The sequence below is a fragment of the Apis mellifera genome, linkage group LG5 (assembly GCF_003254395.2).
Source record: "Apis mellifera strain DH4 linkage group LG5, Amel_HAv3.1, whole genome shotgun sequence".
NCBI lineage: Eukaryota > Metazoa > Arthropoda > Insecta > Hymenoptera > Apidae > Apis > Apis mellifera.
In genome coordinates this window covers 8054846-8074915 of record NC_037642.1, presented here as the reverse complement: position 1 = coordinate 8074915, position 20070 = coordinate 8054846, and the positions used below count along the sequence as shown (strand labels likewise).

Here is a 20070-nt window from a genome sequence, read left to right as displayed (position 1 = left end):
TTGTTTTTAAAGAGATAAATCAAATATGATGAAATATGATGAAAAAAAAAAAAAGAAAGAAAGAAACAAGTAAATTGAATGTATTAAATGGTCCAGAGTTAATCGCGATTTAGCCAATTGCTCGAAATTACGCAGTGTAAAATTAGCAGCGCTCACGCACGGCCTCGAGAACGGTAAAAGGGATACGTACGAGGTTTTAACGCCGCCATCCTAATACTCGGCCGTAAAACCACGATCCCTTTTAAATCCTTCCCCATTCGATGGCGGGCACGATACACAGACAGGGCAACTCGCTCGAACTATAAAATATAAAGCCACGACGCGCATCGTTTTACGACGTACAAGCTGCCTCCGTGTCTCCCCGGATCCGGATTCTATTAGGTTTATACCGTGCCCTCCTCGCGATCAAAGAGAGAGAGACACGCGTTGGGGATCTCCTTGCCCGAACGAGTATAAGGGCTTCTTCCCTGTTACCGCTGGAAAATTGCCTTTTTCTGCCGTGTTTAGCAGATAGGAAGTGGGGTCGAGCAAGTTTTAAACGGCGATGTGCGGCGAGGCTGATTGATATCAAAATATACGATTCTGAATTATCCTCGTAAGTTAAAAATCAAATGGGATGATTGCATTACTCGCCGTTATCATTGTTAAATCTATCGTGCAATCGCTCGATTACAAATTTTACACGCGAATATATTCTCAGTCCATCCTCTCGGCGCAAATACATTTTTATTCTACTATTATATTCTCTTCTTCCTTTCCTTCCTTCCTTCCTTCCTTCCTTTCGTCGATTCCTGCACCACGAGCATCCTCAATCACCGAGCCGAAAATCGTACAATCCTTATTCCTCAATTTTATTCGTCCCCTTCCCTCTGGAGGACTCCTCCTTTGGAATCGTTATCGGGGCAGAAGGGAGGCATGAAATCACTGATTGCGGCGGGGCAAGAACGCGTCTGGGAGATGCGAGACGAGGATGGATGCTGGGGAATAATAAGGATGGGCCGCGGGCCACGCGGAGTCAATGCGGAGCAGCTGCGATCCGCGTAATGAAAGTATGATTGATGATGGAGCCGACGCGCGTCATTAGCTCGACACGAAGAGGCGCGACAAGGAGGAGGATTGGATCCTCTTTCGACAAAATCCTTTCTCCCGTTCCGTAGTTGTTGCAGCCACGGAACGTGTTCTGAATTAGCGGTGCCGCCCTAATACAATTTCGAACCAGCTACTCCTTCGTCCCTTCCCCTCTCCTCGGTGCATGCGCCCCTCCATCTCCTTTCCTCGGGCTGAGATGGAGATCGGTAATATTTCCGGATAAAAGAACAATGAGAAATGAAAATGTTCGAGCGGTGATTGGAAGAGGAGGAATCGGATTTCGTTTGGTGCTTGCGCTGTTGAAACAAATGCTTCCTCTCTTTTTCTCTTTCTCTTTTTTGAGAAATTATTAGCAAGTAAATTGAATTCTTGTTTAAATTAATTGCAGGAGACTGTAGAATTTTATCCAAATGATTGGGAAGAAAAAAGTAATTTACTTTAATAGAGCTATAACGGATGATCCACTAACGATACATACTGATAGATCAGTAGTTTAAAAATAAATATGAGACAAGTTACGCATCAATTACGAAAAAAAAAAAAAAGAAAAAGAAAAGAAACAAATATTAATACCAGTGTGAAGCTACAGCTCTCGAAAATGAAAACTAACGGGAGAAACGATCTCTCGACAAATCTGATAACCCACGCCATATAGATCATCATTTAGACCGTCGCTATGATTAATGAGGCCCGAAGCAAATACCATACTACTCGCAAATTGCGGATACGATCGGCTCGCTTATATACGTGGACAATTATCGATCCATCCGGTTACCGAAATGAAACGCGACCTCTCACCTGGCCGGCCGAAAATCGAAGGAAGAAGGCCGATACGATCCACGGGGGAGCGGGAGGGAGGGGGGGCATTTGAAAGACGCATTTATCTCGCTTCCGTTCGAGCAAAATCTGCCCAGGGGCCTAATGCTCCGGCTATTAAGCTTTAATGGACTGCTGATCGTCCAGCATCCTGGACCGGTGGTGAGGAGAGGGGGAAGAGGGATTGAACGATGCCCTCGATGCCGATTCCCAAAGGAGAATCGAGAAAAATGGACGAGGGGCGAGTTTTCTTCAACCTTTTTCGGCGAAAATTTTTTTCTCTCCCTCATGTTTCGAACGAAGTGTTTCGAGAGACGCGATCCCACGATTTCATGAAGAAAGGGGAGAGAGAGAGAGAGAGAGGGGAATGGGTGTATTTGTTCTGGCCGGGTCTTCGCCACGTCTCGCGAAATTCACTGCGCGCAAGGCCATCGATTTCAATTCGAGAGAGGCGAATTCCTCTCTCTCTCCCTCTCTCTCTCTCTGTCTAGGAGGAAGAGACCGGTGGTACAACGGCGAAGGAAAAGGGGTTGCGAAGTGGCCGTGATCAGGATTGACTCGGGATGACAATCTAACCGTACACGAGTTTCCACTTTACTCCCGATACGGGCGGCGACATTTCGGCTCGTTAGCTCCCCTCCTCCCTCCCCCCGCTCTTTCTCGCCACGGAATTACCACCACGTTCCGCGTATCCCCCATCCTCCCCCTCCTCCCTTAGTGTCGTGATTTGCTAGCGAAACACGCTCTTGGTTTATTCCGGATATTACCGATTTAAGAAATAAATGGAACTGGTGGTGGAGTGATGGTGATGGTGGTGGAGCTAAGCTAAGGAATTAGAAATCTTGTTAATTTTTGAGCCACGTTTTAACTCGAGTTAATCCAATTTATATCGAATAATTTTTGTAACTTTATCGTTAGAATTAGAATAACGGGAAAAAAGGTTAAAATATTTCAGTAAGGAATAAGTAAACTTTTCAGAGTAAAAAAAAAAAAAAGCAAACATATCCTCGAGGATATATACACACACTCGTCGACTTATAATCAGAGATCTTCCCTCTTAAATCACCGGTGAAATCGGCCCGAGAGCCGAGCACAGGGCATCATCGTCGTGGCAAACAATCCGTAACTCGGTGGGTGTTTATGAGGGAGCGAGTCGTAAAAATACGAGCTCCTCTCTACGTATCGAGGATACTCTCTCTCTCTCTCTCTCTCGCGTTTCGTTCCAACCTCGAGCCTCGAAAGAAGGCGTCCTCGAAAGGAGGAAACAAAGGAGCGTAACGAGGAAAAGGTGGAAAAAAGACGGCGTTCCCGGGGGTTGATTCGAGGGTGAGAGGCATGTCGACTGGTCGTAAAACCGGGTCTGATCACCGCTACCAATTATCCCGCCGTTATCCGAACGTTATCCGGAACGTTATCCACCTTTTGCCCGGGCGACGGAACGAGCCCTCCCGCCATCATCCGAATCACTAGGCGGACCCTTGAACCCTTGAAGAGCGGAGAGAGAGAGAGAGAGAGAGAGAGAGGAGAAACTGTGTTACAAACCCTAACACCGGGGACTAGGTAACCGTTGTTGTCGCCTTTTACTGCAAACGAAGTGATTCTCTCCTCGTAAACGCGACGTCTTTACAGATTACACGGGCCGGAAACCGGAGGCTCCCGTGTTTTTCTTCGCCCCCTTTCCGTGTTTCCACGCTTTTTTCCCCTCCCGTTTGAATGGCGGCGAGGGAGAATTTCCAATGGGCGCGCGTGCCGTTATCAGAATATCATCTCCTTGCGAGAGACAAAAATTGTTTCGAATTTTTGGCGTAATTTTCCTTCTCTCTCTCTTTCTCTCTCTGTTCAATTCGAAATTGTAGATTAATGATATTTTGTTTAAGGGGGAAATTTAAAAATATTAATAAATGTAGAAAATTTTTGATCATAAAAGATTGAGATTGGAAGAAACGCTTGAATTGCAGAAATTTTTTTACAAATATATCGCGCGCAAAAGAAGAAAGAGAGAAAAATGAAGGAAAATTTCATATCAATCTTATTCCACCCGATTAAGATTAAGTCTGTTTCTCGAGACAGAAATGACAAAGTGCACGAAACGAATTTCAAAGTCGTATCGTTAACGAGACAGAAAATGGAGAGGTTGAACGAAACGCGCGATTACGATCGACGATAATCGAGTCACGGGGAGGTTATAATTGGCTTCCGCCAAAGAAACAAAAACGAGTATACCGTGTATAATATTGGTTAAGATTGTTCGTTTATTGATAAATGATCAAGAGTTGGAGAAGAAACGGCGCTTGAGAAACGGGAGAGATCCCTTCCCCCCCTCCCCCAAGCAGCCGAATTACATGATTCGCACGGGCAACACGTCGCGGTCAATTCTTCGTCGGATTACATTACGGGAGGGATGAGGGTTTGAATTAACGGGCGACGTGATTGCCAGTTCTCAAATTTGATTCTCTAGCATTTATAAACTAGGGGATCGATCTTATATAATCTAACGGGTGATAAATCAATCGTAATAGAGTAATAATCCGAAATGTGAAACTGGAAGAAAATATTATCCAATTATAAAGGGAGAGATACAACGAGCTAAATTAGGCTAATAGGATTTAAAAATTTCTAAGAATAAGAAAAACGTTCTAAAAGTAAGATAATAACGAGAAGAGAACAATTAGAAGTTGGACTATTTTTAATCTATTACCAAAAATTTTTAGAGCGTGTTAGCCTACTTTTGGAAACTAGTATTATTACATACTTATTAATACAAACTATGGAAAGATGTAACTAAAATAATCTAAAAATCTTAAAATCTATGCGGATATACTTAAAAAAAAGAAAAAGAATTTATTAAATTTATCGAATGCCAAGCTTTCACCATGGCTCTTCGTGTAAAAATTAAAAATATTAATAGAAAGGAAGGATATAAAACATGTAACAATTTAACTATATAAAGATACAAAGATAAAGGATTAAACGATATGATAAATCTCGTAATAAAGAAGAATTATTTGATGAGATAATAAGGTTTAATGGTTAAACCAACGTGTATATCTTGGGTTAATAAGAGGCATCGAATCCTCGATGAGCCCTTATGGGGCACGCGTAGGATTCCTTCGTTAGAACGCATCGATCTACGTCAACCGATAAGGACCGGGAGTGTAACCCTCGTGATAAGCCGGATAAACGTATCCGTGATGCATGCCCGGCACAGGTGACATGAAATTATACGCGTCTTCGGTGTTGTACGTGTGTGTGTAAGGGTCTGTTGACAGAATTGGGCTCGTCTTACCGGCTCGATTGCTCTGGTCGATCATAGGCTGGACGATTCTACGCCTCGCGTTGATGAACCTGTAACAGATCAAACGTGGAAATTAGAAATGAATAAAAATATCGAGATATCGAGGCAATTATTTGATATAATTTTTCTCGAACGATATCTATATAATAATTATTCGAAAAATGAGAAATAATATAATAATTATATAATGTTAATGCAATCTTTCTCGGATTTGAAAGAAAAATTCCTAACAAACATTTTCAAACATTATGGAGATACGTGGCATTATGGATTAATTCAAGAAGCGTTTCAACGACACGCGAAAATTATCAGATTTAAATACCAGCCCAGCCATCGACTAATACGATTTTTGGTAATGTTCCAGAAACGTGGCGACGCCGACAACAAGAACAGTTAAATCGGAAACAAGTATCCATTCCAATTATCGTCTGTTCCAAGTTTCCATCATTAATTCCACCCTCCTTGGCTACCGATCCCGATAAGAAAATCAAACGCGACCCTTGCATTCCAAAACCGTCGCATTTCCAAATCTAAACTGAGGAGAGAGATGCTAAAAATACGTCTGGAATCTGGATTTACTCCATCGTATGCTCGAATTAGTTGGCATTAACTTAGAAAGCCAAGTCTCGGTTGATAGAACGAGAGGCAGGGCAACGCTCGGTCCTAACATCGGTCATTTAGGATCCCGTTGCTTCGTCTAGTTGCAAGAAATCTATTCGGGTAATCAGAGATAACGATAGGCCAGTCAGGTAGGGGAGACGTATTCATGACTCATTATGTAGATCAGTGGATCACGGACAGCGGGCATTGGCCGATCGGCTTGATAAAGCTCGAAAGCTCGGCAGGCATTCGTACACGTATACGTGTACGTCGATGTATCGTTCATCTCAATTTGGCCGAGTTCTGGGCGGGCACCGTCGATATTTCATCGGCGTAAGGTCGGTAATTGTCGGACGTAATTTCCGCCCGAATCGTGTATGTTAATTTGACGAAGTGGCCGAGCGAAATGCACCCTCGAAAAGAGAACTCGTACAGGTGAGCAGGTGTCTCGTACAGGGATCGAAAACTATCTTCCAATTTTTTCCATCGCTTTCTTCCGTTCAGAAAATTTTTCATTTCTTTTTCCTTTCTTTCCTGACGAACAATTGAAATCGAGAATCTTTAAAAGGATCGTTAAAAGTGTTCTAGTTGTCTAATTTTCTTTATCTTATATAAAGAACAAATCGTAAGAGAGTTACGTATAAAAAGAAGTTGAATTACACGAATTGTATTTGATCAAAATTTATCGATCGATTTTGGCCAAGTTGGAAAGTTTTGATTCATTTTCCTTTAAAAAGAAAGGATCTAATTTAATAATCAAACGTTACAAATTAACACGAATACATTCTTGGAGAAACATTTGGCGATTACCTATTATTGTACATCTCGAGAGAAGAGTAGGGAAGGGAAAAGAAGAAAGGCGGTGCGTGTTATCGAACGAAGACGAGGCGAGGAAGAGGAAGAGGAAGAGCAGGATCCTCGATACGTCATTAGCCACGGTGAAGGAGCTTCCGTGCGAGCGCTTTCCAAACAATAGATCTGCGGTCTATTTCGAGTTTGGTAGTGGTCCAACCAAGTTGTGGAGAGGCGGTTCGAGGCCGGGAGAAAGAAGTGAAACGAAGAAGGAGAGGGTGGGTGAGAAAGGAAGACAAGCGAAAGGGCGTACGTCAGCCAACGTCAGCGTCGCGGCGCCCTAATGGGCGCAGACGCCGGAAGTGATTGGGTTTCTGCTCGACTGACTCGTGAACGCACCCCCTTCTCATCGTAGAAAACCATGGTTCCGATGGGTGAAGAGAAAGAGGGACAGAGAGAGAGAGAGAGAGGGGGGGAGGAACAGGGTGGCAGCTGCAACCCCTCTTGTTTCGCGTCGCATCTTTCTTGCGTTCGGTATCACGCCTGGCCGCTTCCTGGCCCCAGAGTCTTATGAATAATAATTATTAAACTCTGCCTCGATGCGCTCGCCCAGTTGCGAATGGCCGAGTCCAACACCTCGGAAACGGAAGTCCGACCAGAGACTCGAAGTTTAATTAACAGGAACAGGAGAGGAGCTTCGTGAAGGAGTTTCCTGGTTCCGTGGAATATCGTGGAGTTAAGAGAGTGTAAAAGACTGTTTTTAATACTCTGAATATTGAGATTTTCCTCGAGAAAGATCACTGAATTCGAAAGAGATTGAACAGAATTATTAATGGAATTATTATTATTATTGTAGGATAATTATACATTCGATGTTATATTTCATGAGGAATGCAAATATTCGGTTTGTTGAAGAAAATTCATCGAAGAAGGAACGAGGAAGAGAAGAAATCACAAAGCACTCGTTGAACAAACGAAACGAGTGGACGCACGAAACGCGGAACGTCGATGAAAGAGTATCTCGTGTGCGGAGGTTGGTTGGAACGGAGGGCAACGGGTGTGTAAACGCGCGGGAGGGATCGTAACACCGTCTCCCCTCAAAGTCAAGGCCTCGGATATCGTTGGATGAAAGAGTATCCCTGCTTGTATAAACCGAGGGCCCCTTTCCAGCCCCCAAATACTCCTAAACGCCTCTGGTTCCCCTTTGGCGGCGTAGGCAGCGTGTCACAGCCAGCTGACTACCTCTGCCAACCCCCGCGCCCACCCTCCTACCGACCACCCCCGTAACTGAAATATCGCCCGAACAATGGCGCGCACAAGAACAGAGACGGGGAGAGAAGAGGAGAGAGAGAGAGAGAGAGAGAGGATGGGAAGCAGTGGCAACTGCCCAATCTTTTCTCTCTCTTTCCTTCGCCTCTTTCGTGGGGAATGGGGGTTGGAAACCGGCAAAAATATCTTCGCCACCGGAAAACTTAAGCCCGCCGCACGTAGAACGGACAGGATGAAATTTTACAGTCGAGGTGGCGGCTGGCAAACGGTCCTGTCATCTCTCGTTCCTCGTCCACTGGGGCTCCGGTTATTATTTATAAGTATCGTGATTTCTTTTGTATTTCCGACGTTTGATCGATCATGATTTCGTAAATCTTTGACCCTTGGTTTCTTTCTCGTATTGGATCAAGTAAATTAGAAATTAGAAATTAAATATTGCTAACTTATCTTGGCATTCGATCGGTGAAATTTCTCTGATAAAAGAATAAAGTAGTAGGGAAGGTTTACGATATATTTCAAACGATTGATTAGCATCTACAATTATCGTGGATAGTTAAATCAACATTAAAAGATTGGAAATTCAACAAAGGAAATTCAATCATCCGTCTATCGAGGATCGTCGAGTTCTCCATCTGGCAACGCGAAATTAGTTTTATCGCGGTTATCGTCGCGTTTAAGACAGTTCGTCTGTACTCTCGAAGCGTTCACGGATGCGCTTTTTACGGTTTCGTTATCGCGAACGATCGTAATGGGCCGGTAAAATTATCGGTTTACGACGCTCGCTCGGATCCAACGTTGGAAAGCGTTAAGGGAGAGGCCATATTGCGCCAACCCCCACGGGATGACAAAACACTTTTCAACGCGCCCTCGTCGCCGCTTTCAGGATTTTAATGCAGTTTTGATTATGAAACCGGAGGGGGGCGTCTCGGTTTCGCGGCGTGAAACAAACCCAGTCACGCGAGAGGGGCTGGATGAAAAGCGTGACTGACTCTCACACTCGCCTCGTCATCCTTCCGAATTTGAATTTTTCAAAAATGGAATATCTTTATAAATATATATATATAATCAACGAAGCCCTCTTCATCGGATAATTACGAAGAAATTTAATTATCGTTTTAGATAATAATTACATATTAAAAGTATATGCACAGTACATTGTTTGGTGAAAAATCAAGTTCAAGTTCATCGTCGTCGGGCAGCGAAGCAAGAGGAGCATATGACATCGAAAAAGGCATAAAAGTCAGAGTTACGAGAGGGTGTGTCCCGTATAACTTTCCGGCACCGTGACGAAATTTAGTGAGCTCCGTTCGCATATATGAATAATACTCGAATTTGTTTGTACAGATATATCTACGTATTCTATACCAGATTCGATTCGTACGAAATTTCGAAACGAAATAACGTGGGCGAACAAAAGAGAGAGACAGAATAATAGAAGAACATCTTTAAACGATTTAATAATTTCTAGAAACTAAAAAAAAAATACCGAATATTTCTTAGTTAATTCTTGCCTCTTACAACTTCTTTTTCTCCGAATTTACATTTCAACATCGTAATTTGTATTTAGAAAAATTTGATCCAAGTTAGATCGAGCCAAGTTAAACGACCTTATACACCGGTCGAGAGTTTCTCAACGCGGTGGCATTGCTCGAATTCGTTTCGCGGTGTGATAGAACAGCGGTGGTAACGATGATTACTGTCGCGCTGGCAACATTTACTCTCCGGCGGCGCTCGCAATTATCGGAGAGCTTCCATTAGTTAACTGCAGTCGATACGCGCGGTGCACCGGGGTCCTCGCATCAAAACATCATTACTGCACGAACACGGGAACGCGGCCGGCGATAGTCAGCCCAGCCAGCCGCCGAGAGCTGGTATTGGTAATCAATTTCGCCGGTGTACGTAGAACCGCGGACTAATGCGACGCGAACGGCGAGCTTTCGCATTAGCGAGGATCGAACAGCCGTCCCCGTCGTGATCATTGCCCATTACAGAATGAATCGAATCGGTGAATCCCCGCGAAACCTGTCCAAGGATCGTCCCTTCCGAGTGCTTTCGAATAAAAAAATTTTACCCTTCCGCTTGCGTCCCTATCCGTTTTATTTATTCACGAGTTTAAAAATTTGCTCAGTTAGTCAGAAATATGGACGGAAGTTTGAATAATTTGGAGAATTTTAAAGAGGAGGATTAGAATGATTAGAATTCAGCGTCGAAAACGGAAAGAGGACGAGAAAAAGAGGAGAGGACGTGGTTGGTTGCTTGCATCCAGACTCGTTGCGACCGATAGAGTCATAAAACAGGCTCTTCCACGTCGAATTTTTATGCGGCCATTCGAAACGCGCGCCTTTCATGACAATTTTGTTGCGCCAAAAAAGAGGAGAGGAGAGGAGAGGAGAAGTCCGCGCGGGCCTAGCACGGACGACATATCGAGAAGGTGGTTGTAAATCCAGCCGCTCATAAGCCGGCGAAGCCAACCGCTGCATTTACGATCGATAAAATCATTTTATCCGAATATAATGCGCGCTCGATTCGCGCACCATCTCGTCCCTTCCTCTCTCTCTCTCTCTCTTCTTCATTCTCTTTTTTCTACCGTCTCCTCCTTTCTCTCTTCTTTTCTTTCTCTTTATTCCTTTTCTCGATCGAGATCGCGATTTCATTGTGGCGGGCCTCGATCGGTTCGCGCTGAATTTCTCTACCTCGCTCTCCTCCCCACCTCTCGCCTTTCCTCCGCCGCTCTCCCTTCTCGAGCTCGCGATACATAATTCCCCGCTCGACAAATTCAATGAGCATTGTAGACCGTGAGCATCCTTCCACCGTGTAATCGGGTTTCCTGGCGGCGTTGCGGGCGAAATCGCGGCAACGGGGCGGGGGCGGCGCGGCCGAATTTAGGGGTTGGCCCGCGCGGCCACATCGAAAATTTGTATCCCACCGCCTATCCCGCGGCATCCCCGATTTTATCAATACTTTATGATCTGTTTAGCGGCCGATACCCGCCGCCCACGGATATATTGAAAAACTCGACGCTCTCTGCCAGGGTGAAATCGATCGGTCTTGCTTTTCGACTTTCTCTCTCTTTCTCTCTCTCGATTGATTTAATCAAATGAATTGTGGATTTCCTATAATATTTTCGACTTCCTGATTCGTCTCTGAAGAGTTTTAATTTTGACAATTTTCTGGAATTTAAATTTTATTAGACGAAAGGAAACGAGAGGATCTGAGAGGATCTTCTTAGAAGGGAAAAATGCATCATACAGGAACTCTAATGATAAAGATATTAAATATCTCAAAATCCACAAATCATCGAATTCCATACTTTTCCAAATCCTCCTATCGAGCATAGCTGAAAAAGAAAACCATTTCTTTCTCCAAAAATCAAAAAACGTGTCTCCTCCCTCGTCCCTCGTCCATCCACCATCAAAAAAAAAAACGACGCGAGCAATACAGTTATGCAAACATACCTCCTCTACTCCTACCCTCCTCCCTCTCCAACCAAAAAACCCATTCAACAAAAACGAAATACCAACCAAAAACAAGAAAAAAAAAGAGAGAGGCAAAAAAAACCGTCGAAAAGAAGAGAGAAGGACAGAGAGAGAGGATCGCGCAAAAGATGGGGAAAAATGCGCGGGCCGAAAATTCTCTGGGCGGCGGTGGTGGTGGCGGTGGTGGTGGTGGTGGTGGTGGCTCGAGGGGGTGTTACGGGCCGCGCTCGTAGCACGCTCGCGCGCGGCGATCGCGCGTATCGGATACGCGTAGACAGGTTATGTGTGTCAACAAAGCGATTTAACACGCGACGTGTCACTGATAGCTCCCGCCGCTCGTTGCCACTGCAGCCGCATGGCCGCGTCGCATCGACGTGTGCAGCTCGGCTGCGTTTAATCTATGGCCGTGGCGCGACGGTTTTTCCGAAAATTCCGACCTCCGTGGCCGGCCACCCTCCCTCCCTCCCTCCCCCCCTCTCTCCCCTCACCCTCACCCCTCCCCCCCTCCCACGCTGGAATTTATATAATTGTTTTGCCGGGGTCGCCACTAAATCGTGTTCCGTAGCGCGATAGCCGCGGCTCCCTCCCCCTCCCCTCGTCGTTTCGCGCTGATGTTGATGGGCGGTTCGACGATCCCGCCAATAAAAGGATCCCCGGGAAAAAATGTTCGACGTCCGACGCGACTCGGCCGCCCCGATTTTCGCCTCTCTCTTTTCCGCTCCGACTTTTAACCGTACGATCGATTTTTCGAACGGCTTTTCGGTCTTTTCTGTTGTTTTTTTTTCCTTTTTCCTTTTTTTCCTTTTTTTCTTTTTTTTTTTTTTTTTCGTTCGGGGCGGTTTTATTTTTCCAAGCTTGGTGCCTCGATGCTTTTTTCGGGTTAGTCGGAGGGGAGGGAGGAGGGGAGGGAATGAGTGGACGGTCTCAGGTGATTGAAAGAGGATGGGGAGGGATTATTGAATGAAACGGGGCCGTTTTCGATGACCCTGTTTTTTTTTTTTTTCCACCTCCCTCCAGATTTGTTATTGGGATTACGGGTTGGAAATACGGGATTTGTTGTTATTGTCGGTCGTAGCGTGATGTGACAGTTTTCGTGGGAAGAGAGGAAAGAGGTACGTATCGATACTGAATTAAACGAAAGACGATACGTACGTATGTATGTATGATCAATATAAATAGGAGAATCGAAAAATAGTCGATAAGAATATCGAGGGAGAGGCTTTAAAATAGCCCGAGTCTCGCTCGACTTTCCGTTCAATTTGATTATCGTGTTATTCGATCATCCACTATTTATCCATAATAACGGTAATTACAAAAAATAGAACAAACCTTGAATATCTCTATTAAACTTGAACTAAAACTTCTCGTAAGAGTAAGTGAAATGTAAGTGATGCATCGAGTTCAATATAATTACGTCGAATTGATTAATTTCGCTGGAATTCGAGGAGAGGAGTGGCATCGAAAACGGTGGCCTCCAAACGTTGTCGCCATTCCGAGCGAGACCCCCTTCCGAAGGGCCGATCCAGGCTCGCGGGGGCAAGTTATTGGGTCCACAGCTGTCGCAAGCATCCCCCGTTATGGGGTGGATACTCGAGCCGATTGTCACCGGCCACCTCGTCGTCGGGGTCAGACTCATCTCGTCGCCGGGTCGAGGGTTGATACCCGGTTGCGCCGGCACCTAACACTCTCTACTTTTCCCCGTGTCCTGGCCCCTCGTCGCCCGATTCCCACCCCATCTCCAAAGGTCCCGACGAAGGCGTCAGCTTGTAACAGTCTCTTAAACTCTCCGCCACTGTATGTACCAACTGCTGACGCTGTTATAAACTGCCGACCCCTTCGCTCCTCGTGCCCCCCCCCCCCCCCAACGATCGCGGGACCAGGAGCAACATCTTGGAGAATAACGATCAAGTGTTTCGCGAGAATCAAGTCTTTCGTCTTGCGATGAGAGGATTAATTCTAACCTGATTCCGGAGAGATGATATAAATATCTTAGATATTTTTTACTAGAAGAGTATTTTTTTTATTTATTTTTTTGATTTTCCTAAGTAAGTGTAATAAAGAGAAGAATTGTGAAGTCGAGTATTGGTAAAGTTTTGGGATAGTTTTAATAAAAATTTCTTTGTAATTTTTTTTTTTTTTTTAAGATATTTGTGTATCGAATTGTTTGGAATTGACGGATTATTCATGAAAAAGGTAGAAAAAGTGGGAAGTTGAATTAGAATGATTCCCTGGACTGCAATTTCAATTCAGTTGTACAAAAAAAAAAAAAAAAAAAAAAAAGAAAAAATTCCACGAGACTAGGAACAAGAAATTACAAACAGCTGCAGCTAGATTATACCTAGACAGACTATAAATTTACATATACCTTATAGACCGCTGCATAAAACACGATCTTTATTGTAAAACATATCGTAAATTATATTTTATGAAGTTCCTTTGTGCAGTTCCTGGACCAATGTATACGATACTATGCAAATAATCTGTTCCACTTCAACTACCTCTATCTTTATTTCCATATTTTATCCCATATACACTTGTTACATCAGTACTAGAAATATAAAGTGATTCTTAAATACGTCAAAATTTCCGCCCAGAAAATTAGAAAACTAATTTAATTTAATCGCGAAAGGAAAAATTCTCACACTTCTGTCGCACATCGAAAGATCAGAAAAAGAAATTAATTTTTAAAAATCCTTCGGGATGTTGAAAGAATAATTTGAAAAGAATTTCTACTTCTTCATTCTTGTCAAAAATACCAGAAAAAAAAATAAAAATTTTCAAACGCATCGAAACGCATCCTCCACGACATATTAAGAAGAATAATTCAATTCAAATTTCGCGCCAAAATTTCCACTCGTTTCTCCATTTTTCCGATATGCTCTTCCCTTGATATATCAAAACCAGGAATAAAGGAAAAACTTATTATCGTCAGATTCGAAAATTAGAAAAACAAGTCAAAGATTGAAAGGAAAAAAAAAAAATTCCATTCGGCAAAAACAAAAGAAAGAAAGATGGATCAGAAGGGAAGTCGGGCGAATGGTTGACTCTCGCCACTAGAAAATTTAGGGGCACGTGGCGGCAATAAAGCAGACGGCGCGCACCGTTCCCGAGGCAAATGCGGTTGTTTAGGCTTCTAAAACCGTGGCGGTGCCATCCGTCCACCCAGGACCGTTGGTGGCCCGGAGGAAAAAAGGAACCCATTATTCCCGATCTCGGCGATCTCTCGGCGTTTCACTCCCGAGCCAGCCAACCCGCTTTTTATTCAGATTTCAACCGGAGGAAAAAGGCTGTCGGAGGCGGCCCGCGCTTTCGAGAGATAAGGGGTCGTTTAGATTGACCGCTCGTCCTCTGGATGGCCCTAAAGCGCCCATCTCCACCGTTTACCATCTCCACCGTCAAATCTTTTCCCTACATCTCCGCCCTGCACGTGGAAACCTTACGTCCAGGACGTTTCTCATCCTGACGTTTCCTTTCCTTCGTCCTCGCGCGAGAGACCGAGACGTGTCGTGTCGTGTCGTGGCGTGTCGTGGCGTGGCGTGGTGTGGCGTGAGGTGGCACGCGTGTTTTCGCGCCAGCCCCGCGGCCACCTCTCGAGCTGGATTCCTCTCACGAATTTTGATACCCTTAAGATTCAAGGATGGGGAAAAAAAATGAAACTTGTACATTATAAGAGAGCAAAGAACGTTTCTTTATTCTTCCACGTGTCCCTATTTCTCCAAGGGTCTTATCTTGGAAATACTTTTACCTATCTTGCGTATAAATTTATTTGCAAGGATGGTATCGAGAGAACGATACCTAAGAACCACTTTAATTTTCTCTTCGATTTGCGCATCGGTTTGCATTTATTTGCATTTATTCAAAATTTCGCATCCTCCTTAAAGAAAAAAGAAAAAAGAAAAATCATTCAATTTCACTAATATTATGCTCAAATGCGGTTTTACGGTAATATTAAATTTCCAATAATATTATCAATAAATTGCAATTTACCAAGAAAGAAAGAAAGAAAAAAAAGACTTAACTCGTCGAGGGAAGGGAGGAGAGTATACGATATTCGAACGAGGGAAAAAAGAAAAACGGGCAAAGTTAAACGAAGGGACGAGCGAGACGGAGAAGAGAAAGAGGAGGAGGAGGAGGAGGAGGAAGGGAGAGGAGGGATGAGAGATCGAAATTTTTATCCGCGAGAAATAGAATACGGGAGTGGTTTATGGGTTTACACCGCGGGAGGATTCACCGGGGTCCGCCAGGTATTTTTTTATATTCCTACGCTCTTTCTCTCGTTTTCTTCGCTCCTCCAGCCTCCTCCTCCTCCTCCCCTCCTCCCCAACCTCGGCATGGGGGCCCACGCCGTGTGCGCGGAATTTGAATCCCCTTGTAATAAAATCCGGGCTTTATGCGACGGCCGGGTTACCCCGCGCATTTACCTACGAAAAGGTGAAATGTATACAGGTAGAGGTATACCTATATACAGAGAGCCGTGCCCGCTGATCAGGTATAAAGCGTCGGTGACCGCGAGAGCTGACCACGGAAGATGTAAATAATACCACGAAATTGCTACCAGCCTCCTTCTTCCTTCTTCCTCCTCCTCCTCCCTTTCCTTTCCTTTCTTTTTTTTTTCTTCTTATTTCGCTCCTCGTATATTTTCGAATAATCGAATTCATCTCTCCCCTCCCCTTTTTTTCGAGATTTTCGAGCCAAGTCTCTCGACTTCGAGTTGAAAAGAAAGATTGGAGATCGATAAAACGATCGAAGAGAGAAATTAATGACGATTAATTAAAATTGGAGGACGAGATTATGACTTATGTATTATCGGGAATTGTTTTCAAATTATTATTAAATTTCTCTCTCTCTCTCTTTCTTTCGTAAGCAATTTCCACGATAGAGGAACAAAATGGTCGGTGGAGATAAGCATCGACGATAAGCAGGGTTACACTCTGTGGTGGATCGGGTTCCGCGGGACGGAACGGGGCGGGGGAAGGAAACGTTGGGATGGAAAAATTCATTGCGGCGGGTTCTAAATGTCGTCTCGTTAAAGTCACGCGCGACATCGGTACATCGTTTGCAAAAAGGCCGGACAAGCAACGGCGTGTCCGTTTCGTTCGCCGTGCTTGCTCCTCTCCACTAAATCTTCCCCGTATCTCGCATCTCTCCTCCGCTCTTCCCACCTGCGAATTACAAATTACTCGGAGGACTCGCGCCATTGCCACCACGTCTACCCCTCCCTCGCTTCCCCTCTTCCTCGAGTCGTCGTCGCCGCTTGAACGGTCTCGTAAACCGAAACTGACACCGATATTTTTCCCTTCTCACGATTTCACCTGTTTTCGAGTACTTGCTCGAAATAAATTCGGACCAGAGTCGAGGATCCTAATGGTAGGCATACTGGATACGTATGAAAATTGGGTACGTAATGAAACGTGAGATCGAGGAGTGCATCGTGATTTAGTAGGCGCGATGTTTGTACGCGGAAGAATTTTCTTCCAGGTTTCAACTTTCTACCAACTTGTGGGAATATTCGAATCGATCGAATCGTATAGTTTCTTTCCCTAACGAAATACGAATTTAATTTAATAAACGAGCAAAATTTTAACGTTAAGAATACTTTAATAAAATCGTTATACGAAGAGTGGATCGAGATGTAACGTAATTTGTTGTATTACATTCGTATACAGAGATTGATAATTAATTTAATCACTTGTACACCTGTACACATTCAATAATTGCAAGAATAAAGGAATCTAATCAATTGATTCTCAATTGACTACAAGAAGAATCTGATTTAAAAAATACTTTATATTTTCGAACGAAAACTAGTAGTCAAATGATCGCTTATCAAAATAAATAAACATTTCAAAGTATTTTCGTACTCGACAAAGGTTGGATCGATCGTCGTCACCAAATGATCCTCGACGAAATCTCTCGTTAAGCGCGGATGAGGGGAGGCGCAGGCCGGTGTATAATTACCCGAAGCTGGGAGGAGAGGAAGGGAGATGGCGGGGGATTGACGTTGATAGCGAAGTCGAAGTAAATCGGATTACTAGGATATCATCTGCGTAATGTATGTATGCAGGCATGTATACACACAGCATGTGTACAAGCGGGGGGATTGGCGCGGGGTTAGAAATCGGGGTGCAGGGGTGCGCCTCCTCCGCACGCTCGAGGGAAATAAGGGTGGCTCCGGGGGTATAGAGATAAAGGGTGCAGTGCACGCGCGGGAAATGCCCCGGCTACGACATGTTTTTCTAGACAATTTGTTCGGCAACATTAATCACCGGGAACGCCACGAAATGCTCGAAGGGGTGCGGACCCGAATATAAGGGAGAGGGGGCGGTCGTTGCGCCTGTGCTTCCTGTTCTTTTATCCTTACTCTCGTCGTTTGGGCAAGAACGACGTATCGTCGATTAGTCGACTCTGGATCCGAGAATGACGAGTTTCGAACACCCTCTGCGTTCCCCCATTTTCGCTTCGTACTCTTGTAAAATTATTCATTCCCATTCACGATATTGAGTCGTTTCTCTCGGCTCTTTGGATTTAATTTTCCAAGGATGAAATTTTATAATTCATTGTTTATTATGCGAAAAAAATATCCAAAGTATATCGAAAAGAAAAGAATTTTTATTCGAACTCCATTTTTTAAATCATATTCGTAATAAAAATTTGATTTTGCGTAAATCCAATCGTAGTTATCGATGTTATTTAATTCCTAGCGTAGAAAGATTGCGACAATAGTTCGATTTTTAACGATATCGAGGAAAATCGTGAGAAAATAAAACGATAAGTAAGGGGAGGTTAGACAATCGATCGAAGCAGGACAGTATAAAAGGAAAGGGGGCGAAAATTACCTCGCATAATTAATTTCGCACTAATTCCCGTTTATATTTCAACTCGTGCTCGCCGGCCGTTCCTGCGAAATACCCCATCCTCGAAACGATTCCACCCCTTCTCGCCCGTCCAGGAAACTACGAGACGTAACGCACAATGCCGTGAGATGATTATCTGGAAAACTAATTTCAGCAACGCGCGGGCGTTATTGCCTCCACCGTTCCCCGCCGCCCCCCTCTCCTCCTCCCTCCCGTGCCACGCGTTGCTCTTCATCCCCGCGCCACGCGTTCGAGGTGTCGAGCGAACTGACGCTCGCTATTTTCATCGCACTCGCAGAAACAAGTTATTAATCGCGAAAACCGAACCACCACTCCACCCCTGCCCCCACGCAAGATTGAAAAATCTTTTATTTACCAAGATGATAATCGATATGTGAATACGTATTCGTACGATTTCCAAGAACAATTTCATAATCGAACGTGTACACACATAAGACGATGCAAACCCGATCGATCACTCGAAACGATCATCAAATGGCAAAAGCCTGGCCGCATATCCGAGCAATTCCATCAACCCTCGCAACCCTTCCTTCCGCACACTCGATCAGATCTCCGGGACATTTGTCTCCAGATAACGACGAGAAACGAGGAGAACGAAGGGCCAGTGGCAATTGCGCGGAATCAGCGAAGGGAACACGGTCTGCAGCCAATCTACTTATCGCCACTTGGAATGTATTCCACGCGATGACTCGCTTCCTGCCGCACCCTCCCTCCCCCCCTTCAACAAAATATAACGGCCGACAATTTCCTATATATGTATATATATATATATAAGTCGAGGGCGCGGCTTGGTCCAGTCTCGTCGGGGAAAGTTTCGACGGTGTAGATTCGAAGCGTGGACCGTGGCACGTTGTCCGTGCACGCACGTACGCCGCTGGGCTATTTGTAATTTTCATTATCTCCGCGTAAAGGGAACATTTAGCCGTCGCGGCACGTAGGGAGTTAATAGGGGAACCGGCCCCTTTGGGGGGTGCGCTTCGTTTTTGGCTTCGACGCGTTCCCTCTGCTCTCTCTCTCTCTCTTTCTCCATCCACCTGCCGTTTGCGTAGATAGGTAGGTGATTCTGCACGCCGCTCGATCCTCGTTATACATCTTCCTGCCACCGAGATCGATCGCTTCCTGTTTTGATAATTCGACCAGGCCAGCTGATGCATGGCCCTCCTTGGGAAATACTGCGATCGCTTTTACCGCGACGCTTTGATTCGCCGATTTATCGCCACCGACGGCGTTGTTCTTGTCGTTGTGGCCGGAGGAAATTCAGAGGATCGTGCATCCAGTGGTTGGATTGGCCGCGTTGTATTGAGAAAAACGGGAATCGTGGAAACGGGTTTCGGTTTTATCGGGAGAAGAATGTCCCGGGAATCGAGAGATTGACGTATGGGGATCGTTAGGAGAGGGGGGAAGATTTGCGACAATATGTGAGAGATTTTCGGGAACGTGTTTATCGGGTTTTAAAAATTGTTGCATCGAGATTAGAACAATCGTCGAAACAACAACGAATTTCACATTTTTCATTTACATAATTATAATCGTTTGATACAAATATTTAGATACCAGAGATTAACTATTATAAGTGAAATAATTAATAGATATATAAATTTCTAATGCAAATTGCAAACTATGGATGCACGAATATTACAAGTAATCGAGTTCACCGCATAAATTCTTAGAGAGAAGGAGAAGAATAAGGATCGAAGCAGTAACTCGAACAGACAAGAGATCAGACAGGCCTGGGTTCGTGACTCGACGATTTGTCGATTCAGCACGCGACACCGTTCCTGGACGCAACAACAATTTCCTGAAATCTGACGAAATTGGCCCCCGAGGCCGAGGATGGAAGGCAGGCCACCGCTGCCGC

The 20070-nt window shown here is 44.6% G+C and overlaps 1 protein-coding gene across 5 annotated transcripts in view; it reads right to left on the bottom strand.

Annotated features, from left to right (window-relative positions):
- LOC552079 (homeobox protein homothorax) overlaps positions 1-20070 on the bottom strand; it is a 479885-nt gene that overhangs the window by 18432 nt on the left and 441383 nt on the right. For all 5 annotated transcript variants that reach the window (XM_016912223.2, XM_026440631.1, XM_026440632.1 and 2 more), the window contains one exon: positions 5192-5250. In XM_016912223.2, coding sequence (XP_016767712.1) covers positions 5192-5250 — 59 coding nt within the window. The remainder of the gene's footprint in view (positions 1-5191; positions 5251-20070) is intronic.